We start from the raw sequence: 21,019 nt of genomic DNA, 5'->3' as shown, positions 1-21,019 counted from the left end.
TATTCCCGATGGAAACAATCAAGTCTTGTCCTACATTTTTTCTTGTTCAAGAAGCCAGGTTTGTTCACTTGGATATACGTCACAATAGAGAAGAAAAGTCTAATGCAACTTCCATTTAATGCCATTTCATTTTCATTCCACTACACCATTAGTTCGTTTATAGTCTATATGTTTAGCTTTTTACTTCTGGCGATTGTATTTAGACTTCAAAAGCCAGAAAAGTTTTGTTCATTTGTGAAGACTATCATGATGAACAAAATGAGAGTCAGAAACTTTTGTTGGCCACAGAGCTTATTTTCTGCAATAATCCAAAAGCCACATGAAAATTCATAAAGTGTTTTTTTTTTTTTTTTTTTAACCCGAAAAAAAAAGATAACTTCTGGGTTGGCCTACAAAAATATGTCCACTTCTGTGCTCTCTTATCTAACTTCACACAATACTGATAGATGGACAACATGCCGTATGCTGCCGTATGCTTCCGTATGCGCCTGAACCCATTGACGTCACTGATGCATATATTAAAAGGAATGTTCCTGGTACAATTAAACTTAAGCATCTGCTGCATGCTCTCCATTACCACTGAAAATTATTTTGTCCCTCAATTTGTTAAAACAAACAGAAAAGTTGTTTACAGCTGTGCAATTACAAAGGAAAAAGGTTCTAGCTCACAGTTGGTTAAAGGGTTAGTTTACCCAGAAATGAAAATTCTGTCATCGTTTTCTCACCCTCATGTCTTTCCAAACCCGTAAGACTATTGTTCATAACACTCATAACACTTCAAAACACAAATTAAGTTATTTTAATAAAATCTAAAAAATAAGATTTCTGTCCCTCCATTGACAATCTACACAACTACCATTTTGATGCTTCAAAGAGTTCTTAAAGAGATCGTAAAACTAATCCATATGAATTGAGCGGTTTAATTCAAAGATTTCTGAAGAGACACGATTGCTTTATATGATGAACAGATTGAATTTAGGTTTTTTCACATATAAACATTCATCAACGCACTCATCAGATATGGTAAACTTAAGCTTAAAGGGATACTTCACCTCTGGGGAGATGAATGTGTATTTAAAATAGGTCATTTAAGTAGAAGAAATGTGGAGAAATTTTTGAATTTGGAGCTTCCTAGACTGAGAAAAGCCAGAAAATGTATTTTTGGCTTATGTGGATGAAAGACAACAACTCCCAGAATGCACTTGCTTCGCTGCCTTAGGAGGCCACGCCTACCGGTTAGAGAGCACAGTTGAAAACAACAAGGCTAGCCTAAGTAAGTGATGAGTTTGCCAGGGATTTAGAGACCCAAAATGTCCGGGATTCGGCTTTTGCGTTCTACAGTCGCCATTCATCATGTTTACTGTGGCGAGTAGGACGAGGCTGACGGCCGCGGGAGAACGGCGCGAGGCCGGTGGCTTCATTACTGAGACGCGCCGGGTCTCGCATCTCTCACGGAGGAGCGGGAATTTTCTTAGCAATGTTAAAACGCACATCAACCGATCACTTGTTTAGCGTTCATGTAAACACTACAGTCAGATTCACCGATCGGAATTAATTCAGTTAGATTGAAACGAGAGGTGTTCATGTAAACAATGAATGGCGACCGCAGAACGCAAAAGCCGAATCCCGGACATTTTTAACAGTCTCGCCCGCCGGACAAGTCCGGGAAAAGGAAGATGGTAACCCCTACTTACTCAGCTTTCTCCTATTATTCAGCTTTCTCCACAGAACAAGAGCATGCTAGCTTAGCTTCCAAAGAAAGACGGCTGATACTGTGTACATTCTGTGAGTGAGATCCCACCCTGTATGGGCGGGTTGAAAACATGCGGAACAACGCCATCTACTGGCTGTAGTCTTTAGCCTCTGGACAGAAAATCCTCCGATGACGCAAAATGACGATTTTTGCGTCATCGGAGGATTTTTTCCAGACAAAAAATACACAAATCTCTCCTCTCAGGGGGATATGAGGGGGGAAAGCATGGTAATTCGAAAATACTACAGGTTTTCTACTAATACAAAGCTTAATGCTAAATCCTGAAGTAACCCTTTAAGTATGCTTGCTTGACGTGCGAGAACCAATGTGGTTCATTCTCGTGTGTTACTCAGCATGCTTTAGCTTCCGCTAGAACCAATGAGGTTTGTTTTCATGAATCAAACAAGTATGGTTCAGCTTCTGTTTATGTTTGCTGATCAATGTTTATATGTCAATAAAAGCCTAAATTCAATGTTAATCGTATAAAACGATCCAGTCTCTTCACAAAATTTGGACTAAACCGCTTGATTCATGTAGATTAGTTTTACTTTAGGTGACAAAGTGGTAGTTGTGTGGTCTGTCAATGGAGGGATAGCAATCTCTCGCCGATTTCATTAAAAATATCTTCATTTGTGTCTCGAAGATAAACAGAACTCTTACAGGCTTGGAACGACATGAAGGTAATTGGGATTTTTTTTGAGGGGGGTGAACTAACCCTTTAAAGCATTTATATTAGTCAATTTATATTAGGACATCTGTGCAAAATGTGTATTATTTGAGCAGTAGGTAATTATTTTAGCAGTGGGACAACTGCTCTAAACAGATGAGATTTTGGTTCTGCACTACCGTTGTAATTCCTGTGGATTTCTCTCTATGTGAAAAGTCCCTTTTTGTCCCTTTTTGGAAATTTGCAGGGTTTACTGGCTTTATATGGTCATGAGACGAACCGAAGAAGATAGTAAACAATTTTGTTACTCTAGTCTCATGTAAACATGCATAATGTTTAAGCCTTGTGGTAATACTTAAAACACTGCATGCTTTAACATTTATTCCAGTCCAATGCCATTGACTTCCATTTAAGTGAATAATTGTAAACATGGTTTTTGCTTGTACATGGTAAAAATAATTTTCTATGGTAATTAACAGCATACAGCTTAAAGGAATATTTTATCCAAAAATGAAAATTACTTCATCATACAGTGTACTCACCCTCATGTTGTGTCCAAACTTGTATGTCATCTGCAGGGCCGGATCTAGACATTTGGAGGCCCTAGGCAAAATTCATGTTGGAGGCCCCCCACCCCCAATAAAACACACTTGAAACAAATATGATTCCTAACCTTTTTATTTATACAACATTTAATTTTAAATTTAGTATATTTTTACTTACACAGTACATAAGTTTGGACAAATTACTATTTGTAATGTTTTTGAAAGAAGTCTCTTATGCTCATCAAGCCTGGATTTATTTGATCAAAAATACAGAAAAATAATATAGTGAAATATTATTACAATTTAAAATAATGGTTTTCTATTTTACTAGGCTATACTTTAAAATATATTTCTGTGAAGCAAAGCTGAATTTAGTGTCACGTGATCCTTCAGAAAACTTTATAATATTCTGATTTATTATCAAATGTTAGAAATGGTGCTTAATATTTATTTTATAACATGTGATACTTTTTTTCATGATTCTTTGATTATTAAAAAGTTGTTTTAAAAAAGTCTTCAATATCACTTTTATAAATTTAACACATCCTTGCTGAATATTCCTGTTTTTTTTCTGTATTTTTGATCAAATAAATGCAGGCTTGTAGCATAATAATAAACTTCTTTCAAAAACATTAAAAATAGTAATGGGTCCAGACTTTTTACTGGTAGCCTATCAAACTTTATCTAAGCTAATCTCTTTTTTTGTTTAATGAAGATGTTATTGTTATTGTTGTTATTTTGCTGTTTTATTCAGTTTATTCACAGTTCCAGAATACCACTTCAGTAGATGAACATCATGAACGTGCTTTTATCATTTTTCTGCGTTATGGGCAGGATTTTTCCCTCCCATTTAATCAATATTGACTGCAGATATTGTCATATTATTAATATCAGTAATATGTTATTATGTATTGCATTGCTACCTTAAATATGCTATACACAAATCAAGTGGAAGAGAAAGACACGATCGCTACTGAGCAGGAAAAAAAATCTAAACTAATATTCCTATAGGCTATGATGTCAGGGTATTATCTAATCATCAGCATCAGAATATAGAAGATAGACCCATAGATATGAGATCCTTTATTTGAAACATTTAAAAATGTTGCAGTGTGTTGGTTTTTTAACTTTGAATACAAACGTCTTGTCTTTTACTTTTGTAGCTTTTTTACTAGTCAGCTCTGGACGCGATGTTATTCATTGATTGTACGCGCAAATTCAAAGCGTCGCGTCTGGGCACGTTAATGACGCTCGCGCGCTCTTTTAAACTCATAAAGCGGTGAATGGTTTTTCCAGAAATGACGCTGATCTACAGTAGCCCACAAGTTTATATTTAAAATACATTGCAATCACACCAAAATCGATGACCTGCATTACGAGCTGTGCTTCTTTGCGTGCCTATTTCTGCTTTTGCTTCGCACTCAGCACCTGATGGATGCGTTCGTTGACCGCCTCTGATCGCCTCTGACGTCCCCTCGGACTAAACTGGCTGGCGCCTCTACAGTCATGGGCTGGCGTTAATGTGACGTAATGTAACAGTCTATGGTTAAGATAAACATCGTCACTATTTTTAGTTGATTAATAGGCTACATTTTGAAATAAATTGTAGATAGGACATTTAATTTTTTTTTTTTTTTTTTTTTTTTTTTTGTCCCTCTGTCTGGGCCCCATCCCGCCAATCGGGCCCTAGGCACGTGCCTAGTTTGCCTTTGCGTTAATCCGGCTCTGGTCATCTGTGAAAAAATAAATAAAATAAAACTGGAACAATCTGAGGGTGAGCATTTTTGGGTGAACTATCCCTTTTACTTGTCACCCGGACTATATTTTAAAATATATTATATGATATGAAAATCTTGATATCAGACAATGTATAAAATATGCTTCTTTTTTCCATGGGTTAATGTAATCTACAGTGTCCAACAAACACATAACCATTTATTAGTTCAAAAAATGAGTCTGTCATGATGCAGATGTAATATTTGCCAGGGCTTTTCAGAGCATTATAACATGCATTTGTTATAAACGATCTTTAGTTTAACCGAAAGACACGTTTTAAAACACTAGACTGTTATTTTTAAAGTGGGGAAGTCCATCTGTTTCTGTTAGTGTCCTACATGCCTGTTGTTTGCTCCTCATAAACTCGGTGGTCGGAGGTCAGACTGGTACCATGGGAAAGTAGTGATACAGGCCTCTTCTTTTTTAATGCAGGCAGGCTATTTCCAGAATACCAGCCATTTTTAATGTTAACAATCATTAAAACTATCCCTCTAGCCCTCTTTAGTGTGGCTGTGTCAAAATGTTTTGCGCATCATCAGGGCAATTGTTCATAGAGCTCTAGTTCCACCTTGTGGATGTCAGTGAAATAATCAAGTATTTTACCTGTGAGCAATGAATCTTTGGAAGTTTAGAGCTCTACTACTCTGTTCAGCACATAAATGAACCGTGCTACTGGTTTACTTCTAATTTAAAGTATCAGTTCACCCAAAAATTTCAATTCTACTATTTTCCTTGTGTTGTTCCAATGTCGTATGGCCTTCTTTTTTCTGTGGAACACCAGCAAATTCTTAAAAATATATTATTTGTGTTCCAATGGAAATAAAGCATTTTTGGGTGAACTGTCCTTGTTTATTCCTTTGTAAATATTTCTTCTGACTAATTGTGTTATAGTCTGCAACTTCTCTCCTTCCTTCATTTCTCTTCTGTTTTTTCTCTGTGTGATGTCTTTCACGTTACCCCTTGTCATCTCCTCTGCCTCTGTCTCTGTCTGTACTCTTTCTCTCTCTCTTTGTCATTCATCCTGTCTTCCATGCTGGGGCTTTTAGCGGAGGCCTATGCTAGACTCAGTTTCCCTGGTGATCCAGGGCTCACTGGAAGGAGAGCTCAGCCTCATGGACAACCTATCTGGCTCTATCTGCCACTACTACGCTCTGCCTCCCCTTCCCAGAAAGCACTGCACTGAGAAACAGGTCAATGGCTTCCCTGTTCACCCAGCTTGCCTTATACCACGCTTCACTCCTCTCTCTACCTTTTTTCCCTTCTTCTCTTCCTCCTTTTCTCTCTCTGGACCACTTAAACTTACATAATAGCACCGATGCTTCTGTGTGTCAGTTACAAAACCACCTCTGCGTTCTGGGATTTCCAGCGCTCTTTAGAAGGCAAGGATTTGGTTCTGCTCCAGGAATATCCAAGGGTACTTATTTCCCGATCCCATAAGAGTGACAAAGTCTCGCAAAAATTGTGTGAAATTTGTGCCTCGTTCGTTCCAAAGATCATAAATACCCCAAAAAGTGATGGACTCATCTGGCTGGAGTCGAAGAGGTAATGTGTGGATCGATAAAGAGCTGGGCCGCTGTTGAATTATGCAAGAAAATCTCTTTTGGTCTGTTTCACAGAGAAATATTTCATTCAACTGCATTAGCATTGCGAAAAACTAAGGCTTCTAAAATCTTTTTTTAAATGTAATTGGAGAATATGTAATGTCTTTATGGAAATAGCTGGCTCCTTTATTTTGACGACTTTGCAAAAATTTGTTCCAGCCCAAATTCTCAGGGTCAATTAAACGGTGCAGTATGCAGGATTTATTTAGGATCTATGAAAGAGGTTACACCATTATTTCTCTTATATACATTTAATATCTGAGGACCGTTAAACATTTCGTTATCTATCATGGCTACTGACGGAAGGCAATGTGCATCTTGTCAGCGGACTTGGGGGGGGGGGGTGCTTTCATTAGGGCTCGCTGGGCAAAATTTTAATTTGAAGAAGTGAATTTGAATAGCATTGGCCACACCCCACAGGAAGCTGAATTGGAGTTTGAATCAGAATTTACAGTATTCATAGCAGTATCTATCCATCAACATTTTTAAACAACGCTTTGTCAAGCCAACATTAAAAGTTTGTCTTGATTTTAAATCATTTTAATTCTACTTCATTGCATTGAGGTTTGAACTGCAATTCTGCATCCTCTTTGCTACATCAATCGAATTCAGATCAAATTCAAAACATTTACTGGAATATAAAAGACCTTCTTAATTTAAATCAGAATGTTGCCAAGAGAAAAAAAAAAGAGCTGCCTGAGCCCCTCAGAATAAAGGTTGCTGACACGTATGAGTCTGGGAAAGGATTTAAAGCCATTTTCAAGCTATTTAATATAAACCATTTTGTTGTACCAAATTCACCCCAAGAGCAGATGCTTGAGGAAATCTATATGCCCACATGATGAAAAAGGAACCAGATATAACCAGACCATTCTCAGTAGTAACTGAGTTATGGTCTGGCAAAGCTTCATTAATAACTCATTTCCAAAGGGGCGTCACCAACGGACGTCGCTCAAATGCCTCTGGGTGCAATTGGATAGACCTAAAACCAATCAGAGCGATCGTCATCGTGTAAAGATATGCTGCGTCCCAATTCGCCTAAATTACACTACGCCATAAAAGTATGCACTCTTTTTGTGAAGAAAAGGTATTTACTTTTGAATGTGTAGCAAAAAAGTAGGCAAGCTTTGGGACATACTTCGTCATCTTTATCGGACGGATCTGTCGCGTGCATCCTGTCACGTAAACTGCCCTGTCAATCATCTTGTCACAGTTAAAATCCTCTATTAAATCTAATTTAATTTCCTACCGTTTCGGAGAGAAACGTAGTAGCACGTTCATCTGCCAGTGGGTCTTTCATGGAGACTGTCCTCATGTGTTTGCAATTTGAATATAATAATGCATTTAAAAGTTGTTGGCTTCACCAACGGACGTCGCTCAAATGCCTCTGGGCGCAATTGGATAGACCTAAAACCAATCAGAGCGATCGTCATTGTGTAAAGCCCGCCTCAACGTTTCTGATTGGTGCCGCGATTTCGACGGATTAAAAATGGGCTTGAGTGAGCTCTTTGCCAGACTACTTGCAGAGCAAATCTTTGCTGGAAGTTGTCTGGGTTGTCCCAGGCTAGCACAAACCTGGTTTCTACGCACTGAACTGTTATGTTCGCAAAAATGAACTGACCTCACCACATAAAGTTGTATTAATTGTACCTGCATGTGTGAAAGTCTGAGCGTGTCTTCTAACTATGCATGTGCTGGTTGCCCATCTCACTCTTGGCTCATCTCTTCTTCTTTAGATTCCTCTAGCCGAGATGGAGGCTCTATCTCTGGCATCGGAGAAATCCTGGTCCTTAGCTCTGACGGATGACTCTGTCCCAGATGATTTTAACCCCCTCTTACTAACCAGTCAGGAGTGCAATGTATTTAACACTAGAGCAACGTTCATTTTCCACTCCTGCCTCTCAGCCTTACACTGCTTCCAAAGACATCCGCCCTCTCCACCCTGCTTCAGAATTTGGCCCTGAATATTTTATCCCCAGGTCTTTTGGCCCTGTAATAGATTTTCTCAGTTAAATAAAATTATAAATAAATAATACAAAAAAAAAAAAACCTAAACATTCTTCTGAGTGGCACCTTGGTTTATATGGTACCTATTGTTGTGGAATTACTAAACTAAAAGTGTCAAATCATAGTGACACTACTAACTTAACAACTAAATGTAGATGTTTTCAAAACATGCAGCTTTTGACCGACTACTTTTTTTCAGTGAGCAGCAGTTGACAAAATGCTACAGTAATATTGCCGTCATTTAAACATAATATTTAGTCAAATGCTGCTGTCAATCACTATTTTCAACTTATACACTACCATTCAAAAGTTTGGGGTTGGTCAGATTTTTTTTTTTAAGAAGTGTCTTACACCAAGAATACACCAAGGCTGTATTTTTTTTAATTAAAACTTGAAAACAAAAGATTAATATTGTGAAATACTTTTACATTTTAACTCTTTTCCATGTTAATAAATTTTAAAATGTTGTTTATTTCCTGTGCCATTTCTTATCATCAATGTTAAAAACAGTTGTGCTCCTTAAATATTATTTGGAAATCATGATACATTTTTATTTGATTATTTGAATAATAGAAAGTTCAAAAACAGCATTTATTTGAAATACAAATCTTTTTTAACATTATAATTGACGTTACTGTCACTTTTTATCAATTTAATGTGTCCTTGCTCAATAAAAGTCTTAAAAAAACCTTACTGACTAAGTATTAAATATAAAATAGATATTATATTTGGATATAATATAATATAATATAATATAATATAATATAATATAATATAATATAATATAATATAATATAATATAATATAATCATGCCAGTAATCTGTTTTCTGACACTTGGTAGTCTGATTAATTTGTAAAAGTGGAGGACAAACATCATAAATTATTTATGCAGAGCTGAGAGGCGAATGTGTTTGGAACTTTGGGGGTTTCTAACCATCCACTTTGTTTGTTCTTTCTCTCTCTTTCCTTCTCTTTGTACATGTCCCACCAGCCTGGTGTTTGTATGGTCCAGTCCAGTAGAGTAGTATTACTGCCTGTCAATCTGCTCATTTCCTGGGTTCTGCAGCTATGTCCCTATTCTTCTTCCAACACGTCTAAAGGCCATTTCTGAACCTCTTCTCCATTGTCTCTTTATACTTTTTAGATGTTCCTGTTTCCATCCTCAATTTATCTGTCTCCATATTTACCCGTGTCTCTCTTGATTTTATCTTTGTCTTATTTTTGTTGTGTATTAAAAGTGAAGTTTCTCCCTAGTACCATGCTTCTTGAAAGAATATAGGAGTGTGGTATGAGGTTGGCTTCTGCTGTCTGCCAGCTACAGTAGTTCAGGCTCTGGGCACAGCTTTCAAGGGGAGAAGGCTGATGGTTTCTGTCACCTCGTAATTGAATTCATATTTATTGTTTCAGAACTATGCCCATAGAACCATAAATAATTTATACATAGCATTTCTCAGATGAGTGAGATTTAGATCCAGCATGTTCTCATTTCTCTGTCGTATTTATATGGATGAAAAACGGCAGAAAAATATGAAAAACTCCTCAATGCCTTTACCATGAAGCATCATCAAAAATTTCCACCATTAATGTTAATGGGTGTGCAATTGTTTCCCACAAAGACTGACAGTAAACAGTGGAAGAGTAACAGTTTTTTCATAACAATGTGAACAGCACAAATCACATGGAATCTGATCTTTTCGATTCTGATTTGAGCCACTTCCATATGTAGTCCTAAATCAGATACAGGTCCGATGACTATGTCTGAACAGTCGTATTGGAATTTATGTAACTTTTACGTAACTCTAGAACAACATTTGTCACAATTCTCTTCTGATGGGAGTCATTCCAAAGATTTTACATTCCAGTAGTTCTTTAAGTACTTAGTGAATATGGAAGATGGCAGCGAAGTTAATCACTGGAGGAATGGTGAGCTGTTATTTTCAATACTGACTCCGTGTTTACTTCCGTATATTTCAGTAAACAGAGAGGCAATTTCGTCCGCGTTACCTGATTTACCCACATCACAGTAAGGGTGAGGTTTAAGGGTGGGGTCAGGTGAAGGGCATCATTTTCATTGCATGATTTATAAACACCCACCAGTTTGAAAACACCCATACATTTAGAAACGCCCACTTTTGTTCCGCAGAGACCCCATAATCGGTCAGTTCAGGATCGTGACCTGTTCACAATCAAATCTGATATTGGCCACATTTAAAAAAATTAATGTGACCAGCCAAACAAAACAAAAAAATCGGATCTGAGCAATAAATCAGAATTGAGCACTAAGGCTTGCAGTGTGAACTTGGCCAAAAGTGACTCTGATTCAATGATTCAATGATTCATGAATCATTCAGACAGATTGTGTGAACTGGATGAGTCGATTCATTAAAAAGACATGACTCAGATTGTTTGCAAATGTTCATGTCTGATTGAACTAATACTTTAAGTCATCTGTAATTTGAATATGTACGTATTCGTATGACAAAATATGAATTCATGCAACATGATTTACTGTATGTACATCAACATTTCTTGATCAGTCTTCTCCCTTTGTCTAGTGCGCAGTGACGTTTGCCTTTCATTGTATGCTAACCAGCCCAGCCTCTGTGTATTAGGTACAATGTGTTTGCGTGTGCGTCCATGTGTTCATAAGGGCCCCTGATGCTCCAAACACAAGTACCAGCACTCACCTTGACTTGCAACTCTTTTAATGTGCCTCAGACTACAGCTCCACCAGATCCTCTAGAGCCCCAGCAGCCAGACGAGTCAACGGATGAGCACTTGTTGTATGTGAAGAAGACCTCAGTGGGCCGCACACATTCTCTGCCCAATGACAGCTACATGTTCCAGCCGCTGCAGCCCAACTCGAACCACAGTACCCACACAACCTCAACTCACCTAGCTCAGACAGGTGCACTGCAATATATTTCTGAATTTGTTTTAAATATGGTTGTTAATGCGTATGTCAATAATATCAAATGTCTCCTCACACAGGGTCTACAGGCTCTGTCCAATCTCAAACAGAAGAACCCACCCAGCACTTGACTGTGCCCACCGATCTGTTCAGACCGATCAGTCCTCATAGCCTATCAGACTCAGAGAGCATCCCACGTATCCCCCCGCCTCGCCGGGCACACACTCTCTCACGCACCCTACGCAGACAGGTGACCTCAGGTCTATTACTTTTGATTGTGTCGTACTTACAGAGTATGTTCCATTAGCTATTAGTTTTGTTTATTGCACATAGTAGCTCTGTTCCAAAACCTAATGAGCTGCTGTTCAAAAGTTATTATTTTTTTTTATGTTTATGAAAGAAGTCTCTTATAGCTCACCAAGGCTACATTTTTTATCAACAATACAATAAAACCAGTAATGTGAAGTTTTATTACAATTTACAATAACTGTTTTCTATTTTAATTTATTTTAAAATGTAATTCATTCCTGTTTTGCAAAGTTGATTATTTAGCAGCCATTACTCCAGTCTTCAGTGTCACATTATCCTTCAGAAATCATTCTAATTGATTTGCTGGTCAAGAAACATTATTATCAATTATTCTTATTATTATCAACATTTAAAGATATATTTGCTGCTTAATATTTTTGTGGAAACCATGATTTTTCTATAGTCTTTGATGAATAGAAAGTTCAAAGGAACAACATTTATTTTCAATAGAATTCTTTTGTAACATTATAAATGTCTTAATCAATTTAATGCGTCCTTGCTAAATAAAAGTATTCATTTAGTGCTCTTCATACAAAACACATGGGATACATGATCTAATAAGCTTACAAATACGTAATTAGACCATTTTTACGTATGCCAACTATTTTTTATGTATACTTTTAAATATTGATTGAAATATTTATTTGTATTTTTTATAATCAGCATTCCGCTTGCTTCATTTTGTAGTACAAATAGTGCAAGTAGTGTCTTCACACTGATAAACACAGCCAGGCATGGAGCACAAGAAGTAGGCAAACCCGGTAGGCTACATCATTCAAGCAAAAAAACTGAAACCTTATGCACTCAGTGGTAGGCAATTGACTAAACATGCTAAAGCTACTGCAGCAACACATGATGTGCATTTGATTAATGTTATTCAACTGAAAGAACAGTTCTGTTAGTAAAAAAAAAAAAAAAAAAAAGATTAGTGTTTCATTTGAGATGGTTTATTTTCCGAGTTGAAAAATAGACAACTTCGGGTAAAACCAAACGCAGCGCTCGTTACTTTTTACCCAGCTGTCTAATCACAGTGGAGGAAGGGCGGGACAAATACCGCACTGACCAACTGCCACATCGTGCTTGCACAACGGCAACAGACGACAACAACAAGCACAACAACAGAGTACAACCGTTTAAAACAAAAGCCAGAGCAAACACTTTACATTGAATACAAACTAAGTTACAAAATAACATATTGTAGAGATCAAAATATTTAAGTTGGAATAACCTACATATCGGGAACGACATATGTCTCCTTAAAATAAGCAGCTCGCAAGGTTTTGTAACAGAACGATTTTCTCTCTGTCTTCTTTCATAATGCATAATATCCCTTGTCTTTCTTTGTGGATTGTGATTGGAGACTTATGGTGAATGTGACTGGTATGAAGTCTGAAACCTCTGCACTGTTGATCTCTCCCTCTGGCTAGTATATTTCTTCTTTTAATCCTTCCTGCATTCTCTCCTTTTTTTCTGCTGCTTTTTGGCCTGCATACCCTCTAATGTGACTTACTCCGAGCAGCTCAGCATGGTCCAACCCAAGCCTGACCCCGAGCTGCTCCTGAGACACAGATACTCCTGTTTCTGAGAGAGCTTGAATGGGCTGCTTGAATCAGCTGGCCTCCAGCACACTCTCCACAGATCCTTGAACTCCGTCCCCTACTCTGTCCCACTTTATCCTACCACACCCCTTAAATCCCGTTCCTCCAGCCCGACGCATTTCACCATGGCTACTGTAAAGGCCAAAAATGCAGGGTAAAGATCAAGGGGAATTAAATTGGACTAATGTCTCATACGCACGTAGTTTTACTAATGTAAAAACAATTTCCTGCCACTAGGTGGCAGCATAGTGTCATACAAGTTTCAACACAGAACAAGGACACTCATGGTTTGGTCTCTTACTCCATGTTGGCTTACTTTCCAAATTTGACATGGTTCCTCTTGATCTTTTGCCCCTCCCAAAAAGCCCACCTATCTCTCTCCTACTGGGCCGGTGTCTCTCTCGGGCTTCCTCGATTAAGAGAAATAGACAGATTATGGGGAGTTCTGAGAGAGAGTGACCCCAGGAAGAGACATGGGTCATGTGGTCTGTTGCAGTTGCCCAGTGGCTCAGAGTGCAGTCTGCCAAACAGTGCCTGTAGTTTTGCCCTAGGGTAAATGTTGCTCTGCCCTAGTTAAAACAATACACCTATTGCTAACTTTTCTCTGAAAGTGCAATTGATATTGTAAGTTTTCACCTATGTGACTTCACCCAGAGCAGTAGCATGTACAGTACTGCTACTCAGGCAGTGTGTCAGTTCAGTACATGGGGAGTAGCTACTTAGTTCATGTCAAAGATTAGACATGAAGACACAAAGCAAACAGGAGACAAATATTGATTTGCCCATTTCTCTAGTATACTGCAGACTTTCTGATTTGGTTGAAAGTACACAGTATACATTTCCTATCAGTGAATGCAATAAAAAGAACCAGGGGCGGTTCTAGGGGAGGTATTTGGGGCTTATCCCAAACCTCTTTGGATGCATGAGTCATCATATGATTAAATATTAAAATTTTATATGCTGAAATGTTCTGAAGTAAATTTTTAAATATTACTGGAGATAAAAATAAAAAGGTCTCATCTGCATGCATGCATAAGTTTTTTACCTTCAGGGTTCCTGTAGCTCTGTGTATAGGTTGACAGTTGTGTCATGATTGTCACTTGTCATTGCAACTGTTTCAACTGTGTTTATAAGATAACCTACTGTTTAAAAGAGTGCTTTGAGGGGAAAATAGTTGATTTACCAAAGTTTGTGAAGTTTATGGCCTTGTTTGTGGTCTTTATAAAACAGTTTCTAAGAGCTGCAAGTTTCAGGCTCAAGCACAAATGTATATTACGTTTGTCTGTGAAATAGTTGGTGCTTATTGCATCTAGATGGAGTGCAACTCTGACCAAAAAGTCAATAGATCCTGTAGTTTCTTCATAATGTCTGATTTATAGAGCAGATGAGAATGACCTGACATTAAATCTCAAAGTAATAAAAAAAAAAATCACCCTGGAAGCCCATCCCTAGGACTGCCCATGAGACAGAAAGTAAGAATGTTGTTGAACTAAGAATGTTACTTCAGAATGTGTAACTACTATTGAGCAAGTTTTATTGAACTTTTAGCACAATTTAAACACTATTTTTGTCGGTTAAAGGTTCAGTGTGTGGGCGGGATGATTTAGTATGTTTTGTGGTGAGTTACTTAATTTGATACTTTCAAGTTTGATACAGACTTTTAAAAAAAGAAGTCGGCTACCTCTGATTGGGGCTACAAACGCATTCAAAATGGACGCCTTGAGGCGATTTTTCTATTTTTCTAATTTCAGCTCCAATCCTTTGAAACAGAGCGCTTGTGGAGTGCAATGCTAATGGTGAACTCCACTCTAATTCCACGGCTCCCCTCCCCTTCCACTGGCTTTTAAACCCCTGACATCTCATACTAACCAGTCTCCCTCTCACCTGTTCATGTCCTAATCCCTAATGTTACCCCCTACCTTCCCCTCACCTCCTCCCGTCCCTGCTCTCCTCAGGTTGCAGTGAGTGCTGACTCTCAGGAGACTCTATACACAGAGGGAGGGAAAAACAAGGGTCCTCTGGGACTTAGGGAACTGTCGGACACCCCTGTAAACCTTCCACCTCAGCAGCAGCAGCAGCTCCAGCCTTCGCTCTTTCTGGTCCCTGCCACACCGGGCGCCTCCCCGAAACCATCCCGACCTAGCGTCCACACACAGCACAACCCCTACGTCCAGTACGTGTTCTCCAGTCGCTCCCACTCGCCGGCCCTACCGCCACCGCCACCACCGGCTGCCGGGAAGCAGGAGGAAACAGACTCTGTGGATCAGGAAGTTTCCCGAATTATCCGTGCGGGGCTCGTAGGGAGGAGCGATGATGGAGTCGGAGGAGGGACGGGAGATCAAGGTGCAAGACGTCAGCTTAAAAAGTACCACAGCGTTGACACACAAGGCCAGCGAGCTCTGCTGTTACCAAGGCCCTTGTCCTGGCTCGACGACCCGCGCCGGCACTCCATCGAGGTGTGCTCGTCCGTGGAAAGCAGTCCCCAGCGCAGTTCGATCTCCTCCGGCTTCGTCTCGCGAGCTGACAGCCTCCAGCAGCAGTCCTCTCCACGCCCCCGCAAGAAGAAGATGAGTCCCCCGTGCATCTCCGAGGATCCGCCCGAGGGTCCAGAGCTTCCGGGAGGCTTTCACCCTGCTCTGGTGATGGTACCGCCCCCCTTGCCAAGCCGGGACACTTTCCTGAGGAGGCGCGCTCCCTCCAGTGACTCCAAAGACTCATTTGATTTGGGTGGAGGAGGAGATGGGCTGCCTCAAGAGGGCATCCCAAACTCCAAGCTATTGACTCTGCCTAGTTTCTCTTTTGAGAAAACAAGCTCCGAGCACTGAACACTGACTCGCACGATCACGCACACACATGCGCACACGACACACGATGCACTCTGTGCATCCGTGATGGTGATAGTAATAGTAATAATATCTTAGAGAGTAATAATGCTAAATACAACAATGGTGAATACTTCAAGATCATGAGGAATAGTTACTATACCTTGTATTTTTTTTCTCTACTGCCAAAAGAACACAAAAGGAAGTTGCGCTGAGGATTAAACAAACTAATAACGGGACTCTCTCTCCTCAAAGATGCCAATGGATCCGTTGGCAACCTCATGACCTCCTCGTGGAGGTCTGTGCAGAGCCCGGGGAGAGCGTCCCCTTCTGGCCGTTGTGAAGACTTCACAGCACTGTATTGCTGAAATCCCTAAAGGGCACTGATGAAGGTACAAAGCAATATGAACGTTTTAGAGACACTATTTTCTTAAATTATTGGGCCATAGTGTTTGTAAAGGATGTAGAATTTCTTTTCTTTTTTTCAATTTCGTTATAGTTTTATTTGTCTTTTTGTGATTTTTCTCTTTTTCTCAATGTCTAAATCGTTTGTTGTTTGCTTTATTTTTTCACCATAGGATATTTTTAGCTTTCCTGTTTTAACAAAGACAAAAAGAAAGAAAACATTTTTCAAAGTGCCAGGATCCATGTATTTGTAGGAATATTATTATTATTATTATTAATAATAATAATAATAATGATATAATATATCTCTTTAAAAAATAAAGCATTAAACAGCTCTTTGATTTTTAAACACAAGTATTAGACTGGTGTGCCTTGACTAAAGAACAAGTTTAGTGACACTGTCTGCAGAACAGATTGTGTGCTACTTTACTGACTTTCAGACAGAAGAGAACTTATGAAGCAGAAAATCACTGCAAAACCTGGTGTCCAAAAACATCATCAGAATATAAACCAGATTTCCAATGAAACGCCCAAAACACTTACAGTATCAGTCTTCGGATGAGTGTTTCATTTGAAATCTGATGTTTTTGGATACCAGGTTGTTAATTAAATGCTATATCATCAGTAAAGTGCATGCAAAATTTGTCCGGAATTGTAACATGAAAATATTTGATCTTGAGTTTCTAAAAGCTGTATGGTAGTGGTTTTCAACCTTTGACTCCAAGACTCGCCCATTGTCAATATTGCATATTTTGTAGTGTTAATAGATTAAAATAAATTGATTTATTTTGTGATTATATAGGTCTCAAGAACTGTATGTTCTTTAATAAAAACAACAGTTGTTGAGAGGACAAATAATGTCCCATTTTGTTGGACAGATATGTCAATTTTTTACTCTGCACAATAGGACCAGCAGAAAGAAATGCAGGACCAAATTGCAACATTGAGGTCGAGAGTGGACAAAAAGTAATCTATGAGAAAATGGGCAGTTTTGTTAAAACAATGTTTTGTTAATTTATTAATAATCAGTATACAGCTTTCATTTATCTGCTCTTAATGACACATTGTTATTTTGAAAATTATATCAAGGTCATTTTAAAATAGCTTTGACAATTTTTTCGTTTATCCTGCAGCCCCATTGGAAGTTTGCCTTCGGCTTCTTTGAGAACCACTACCTAAGTGACTATATTATAAGCAGTTATGTACACATAGTGTACATTACACAATGTATACATAACAATCACAATCACCCCTTATTCTTTACACTACACACGTGTGCTTGTTAAGGTATATTTAGATCTTCCATTTAAGCCTCTCTCAGAATCAAAAAGCATGTTGATTGAAGCTTTTGTCAAGTGCACTGTGGGAGACTCACTGAAGCGATTGCCTTTCGACACATTTGCAGGCCTCCTTTCATACTCAGGAAAGCTTGTGCTTCAAAGTCCAGTTCAGTAATATACCTCTATTTTGCTTCAAAGCCCTGGTTGCAGTCCAAATTTGTGGCTGCAGTTTGTACATGGCTTCGATGTGTTTGAACCTGTTTTTCTCATTGGACCAATTTTAGAACGATTTACCAGTTTAGCAATCTACATAAGATATAATCTCACGTGAATTATGCATGTACATTTTTGTGAGTGTGTGTGTGTGTGTGTGAGAGGGATGCATCAGAATGGAGTTTATAAGAATTGTAGAATGTGCAAAGCACCTAATGATGTTCTGTACAGCTCTCCATTGCACCAGACATCTGGTTACCATATAAACTATTTATTAGTGGTGTTTAATTCTACCTCTAGGATATCTTCAGCGTGGACCATTTTGATCAAGGTGATGCTAAAACAAAAGAATGCAATTGGAGATTGTCATGTGTTTGCTATAATATTTAATACTTTGTTACTTCAAACATTTGGCACATACCACAGTAAAAAATCTTATTTGACACTGAAAGAAGATGATGACGTTCCCACTCAGCTTTTCTATTACCTGCAAAATCCTGGAAAACAGCTTGAGTGACCAGATGGAAAAGGAAAACATGAAGTTATTGGTAAACAACCTCACGAGGAAATGACAATTAACCTCCGCTGTTCTTCTAGGTGTGCAGATCATTTTAGCGATTTGGCCTCTCCCTAGGTTCTTACTCCTGAAATAAAGCCTCAGAGCTGAGGACCCTTCGACACTTGAGCTCTCCATCCCTTCTTGCAGAAAATGAGTATTGGAAAATCTACGATAACTTCATTTACTCAACAGGCTGAATCAATTTGACTAAAAAACATGACGCAGTTCCCAATGAAGACTGATAAGATGGCCTGGCTGAAAATTGAACATTTGGGAAAACAACACCTCGAGAGAGATTTTGAGATGGGTTAAAAGCTCAAAGGCCTTGTTTACCAGCCAAAGAGTCATCAAGACACTTTGGGAGGTCCTCAGTGATTGGCCGAGTTGCTTTAGCGACTGTGTGCTCATCAATGTTGCTCTGGCGGTCCGCTGAGCGAGAGCATGTGTTTCAGAAAGTCCGAAGAAATCCATTCATGACCTCCTCCAAATGATTCACAAGACTTAAAGTGTTTAAAAGGCAATATGTTTTAGTATAAAAATAAGCCAAATATGTTATCAATTTTGGAATAAGCCTAATAAATGGGAATCATAACATGGGGAGGGGAGGGGCTGCATATCAGCTCACTGACTTAATGACAGCAGTGTTTTTTTACATATAGGGGTTGGACAATGAAACTGAAACACTGGCCAATATAGTGTTGGAGGATTCACACCTATATATGCGCGGTCTAATATCAATCTTCACTGATTTTACATTGCATCAGTAATAGCTGAGCTAAAAGTTGAATTAGCAGAGCAATTGCACAGCTGTACATACATTTTTGCAATCCACACAACATAATGGGAGACATATCAGAGTTCAAAAGAGGACCAATTATTGGTGCTCGTCTCGGCTGATATGTGCCCTTTGTGGTGTATCAAGAGCTATGGTATCATATATGGTAATAATGTTGGCTTACCACCAGGTATGACGGACCACATCCAACAGGAGTAACTGTCAATGCAACGGAAGTTGTCTGAAAGGGATGTCCAGGTCCTAACCTGAATTGTAGGGTCCCAAAAGTCCCAAAGAGGCTTAACACCCGGACTGTTTCTGCCCAGAGTGAAGCACAGGGGTGGATCAGTTTGAGCTGCAATATGGCATACTGTACTTGATGGTTCATTATCCAACCCATGAGTTTGTTTCATTGTTTACATTATTATCTGTGACTGAGAGAAAATCGTTTTCTTTGTTCATTTCGTGTTTCAGGTAAGTGAGTGGGAGGTTAGATAACATAACTTGATAACTATGTACAGCCACACACCACTTGAGTCCTGCTTTCCCACATGCAAATTATAAAAGTACACATATTCATTAAGCATTTTCTTGTCTTTGAGATCTTGAACTTGTAGGGGATCAGGTCATCTGAAATGATTCATTACAGGAATAAAAAAAAATCTAAGAGCACATTATGCTCATTCAAAAAGCACTTTAACATATTTCATGAAGACAAGGTAATCACCTTTGGGATTAAGGTAGCCTTCATGTCATTCACTTTAAGAAATCCTTAATAATTTTGTTTTATTTGGGTAATTTTTTACAGAAAGAGCTTTTGAAAGATGCCAAAAGAAACATTCTGCACACCCTGGTAAGGCTTCTTCTCCTGATGTAACCTAGATGATTTGATGTCAAACAGCTGTCTGAAATTTAGGATGGCTATATATTTTTAAACGGTTGAAATCTGCTGAAAATTATTTTCCACGTTTTTGTTATCTACTTAGAATGATTGATCCGTATAATTTTGGGTTGACTACTGTGAAGCTTAATATGCTGTTCACAAATGTCGTAATTACCATAGCCTCGAGATGAAAACACGTGACATTCTATTCGGACCTTCAAGTCCTCTGACTGGGATTTATGCCATTTTATGGCAACACTACCAAGACCTAATCTACAGCATTTAGCTAGGCCAACTTCCCAGACCCCTTTAGTGATTTTTTCCCCAATAAAGCGGCAAGCAACAAATCTAGTGACTGTACAACCCGATCTCACGGCAATTCGTACGAATTTTACGCGGTGGCTAATTCGGCCACACATAGCCTAACTTCTTGGACAAACCTTATCTAGTGTCCGAGTATCGCCGGGTACTCAAGGTCTTGCTTTCCCGCCCCACACACACCTCTCTCTGCATCTGCTCTGTTCAGCAAGTGGCTGAGAGGAGCAGCGCTTTCAAGGCGGGCATACACTGTGCGATTTTCGTCCGATTTTGAGCCGAATTCTGACTCGTGCGACTCTTTTTCGGGTCGGGACGATTTTCAGCTTTGTCGTGCAGTGTTCGTGAAGTATACAGGGGAAACGAGAGGCGATTAACCTCTCCTGACAGGCAATCGGATGGTCGGATGAATTGCCAGCATGTGTGCCACATGTCAGAAATCTTGGTCGCTCCTCATGACTATGTCGCACAGTTGAAGCAGAGCTAAGAACCGATTGCGATCCTTCACTGCGCCTGCGCGAAAACCAGTTTAGTTTAGAAGTTTAACCATTTCATCTTTAATTCAGCAAGAAAGAAAACGAAAAGAGGGAGATCTTTAA

At 38.9% G+C, this 21,019-nt stretch overlaps 1 protein-coding gene across 1 annotated transcript in view; it reads left to right on the top strand.

The window, feature by feature from the left end:
- cacna1g (calcium channel, voltage-dependent, T type, alpha 1G subunit) overlaps positions 1-16,382 on the top strand; it is a 130,097-nt gene extending 113,715 nt beyond the window's left edge. Inside the window, exons 31-33 of the mRNA XM_081393280.1 lie at positions 11,069-11,258; positions 11,342-11,511; positions 15,124-16,382. Coding sequence (XP_081249406.1) covers positions 11,069-11,258; positions 11,342-11,511; positions 15,124-15,993 — 1,230 coding nt within the window. The 3' untranslated portion in view covers positions 15,994-16,382. The remainder of the gene's footprint in view (positions 1-11,068; positions 11,259-11,341; positions 11,512-15,123) is intronic.
- Positions 16,383-21,019: the final 4,637 nt, after the last annotated feature.

Source organism: Scardinius erythrophthalmus, assembly GCF_964197995.2.
Source record: "Scardinius erythrophthalmus genome assembly, chromosome: 18".
NCBI lineage: Eukaryota > Metazoa > Chordata > Actinopteri > Cypriniformes > Leuciscidae > Scardinius > Scardinius erythrophthalmus.
This window is presented reverse-complemented; position numbering and strand designations above follow the sequence as displayed.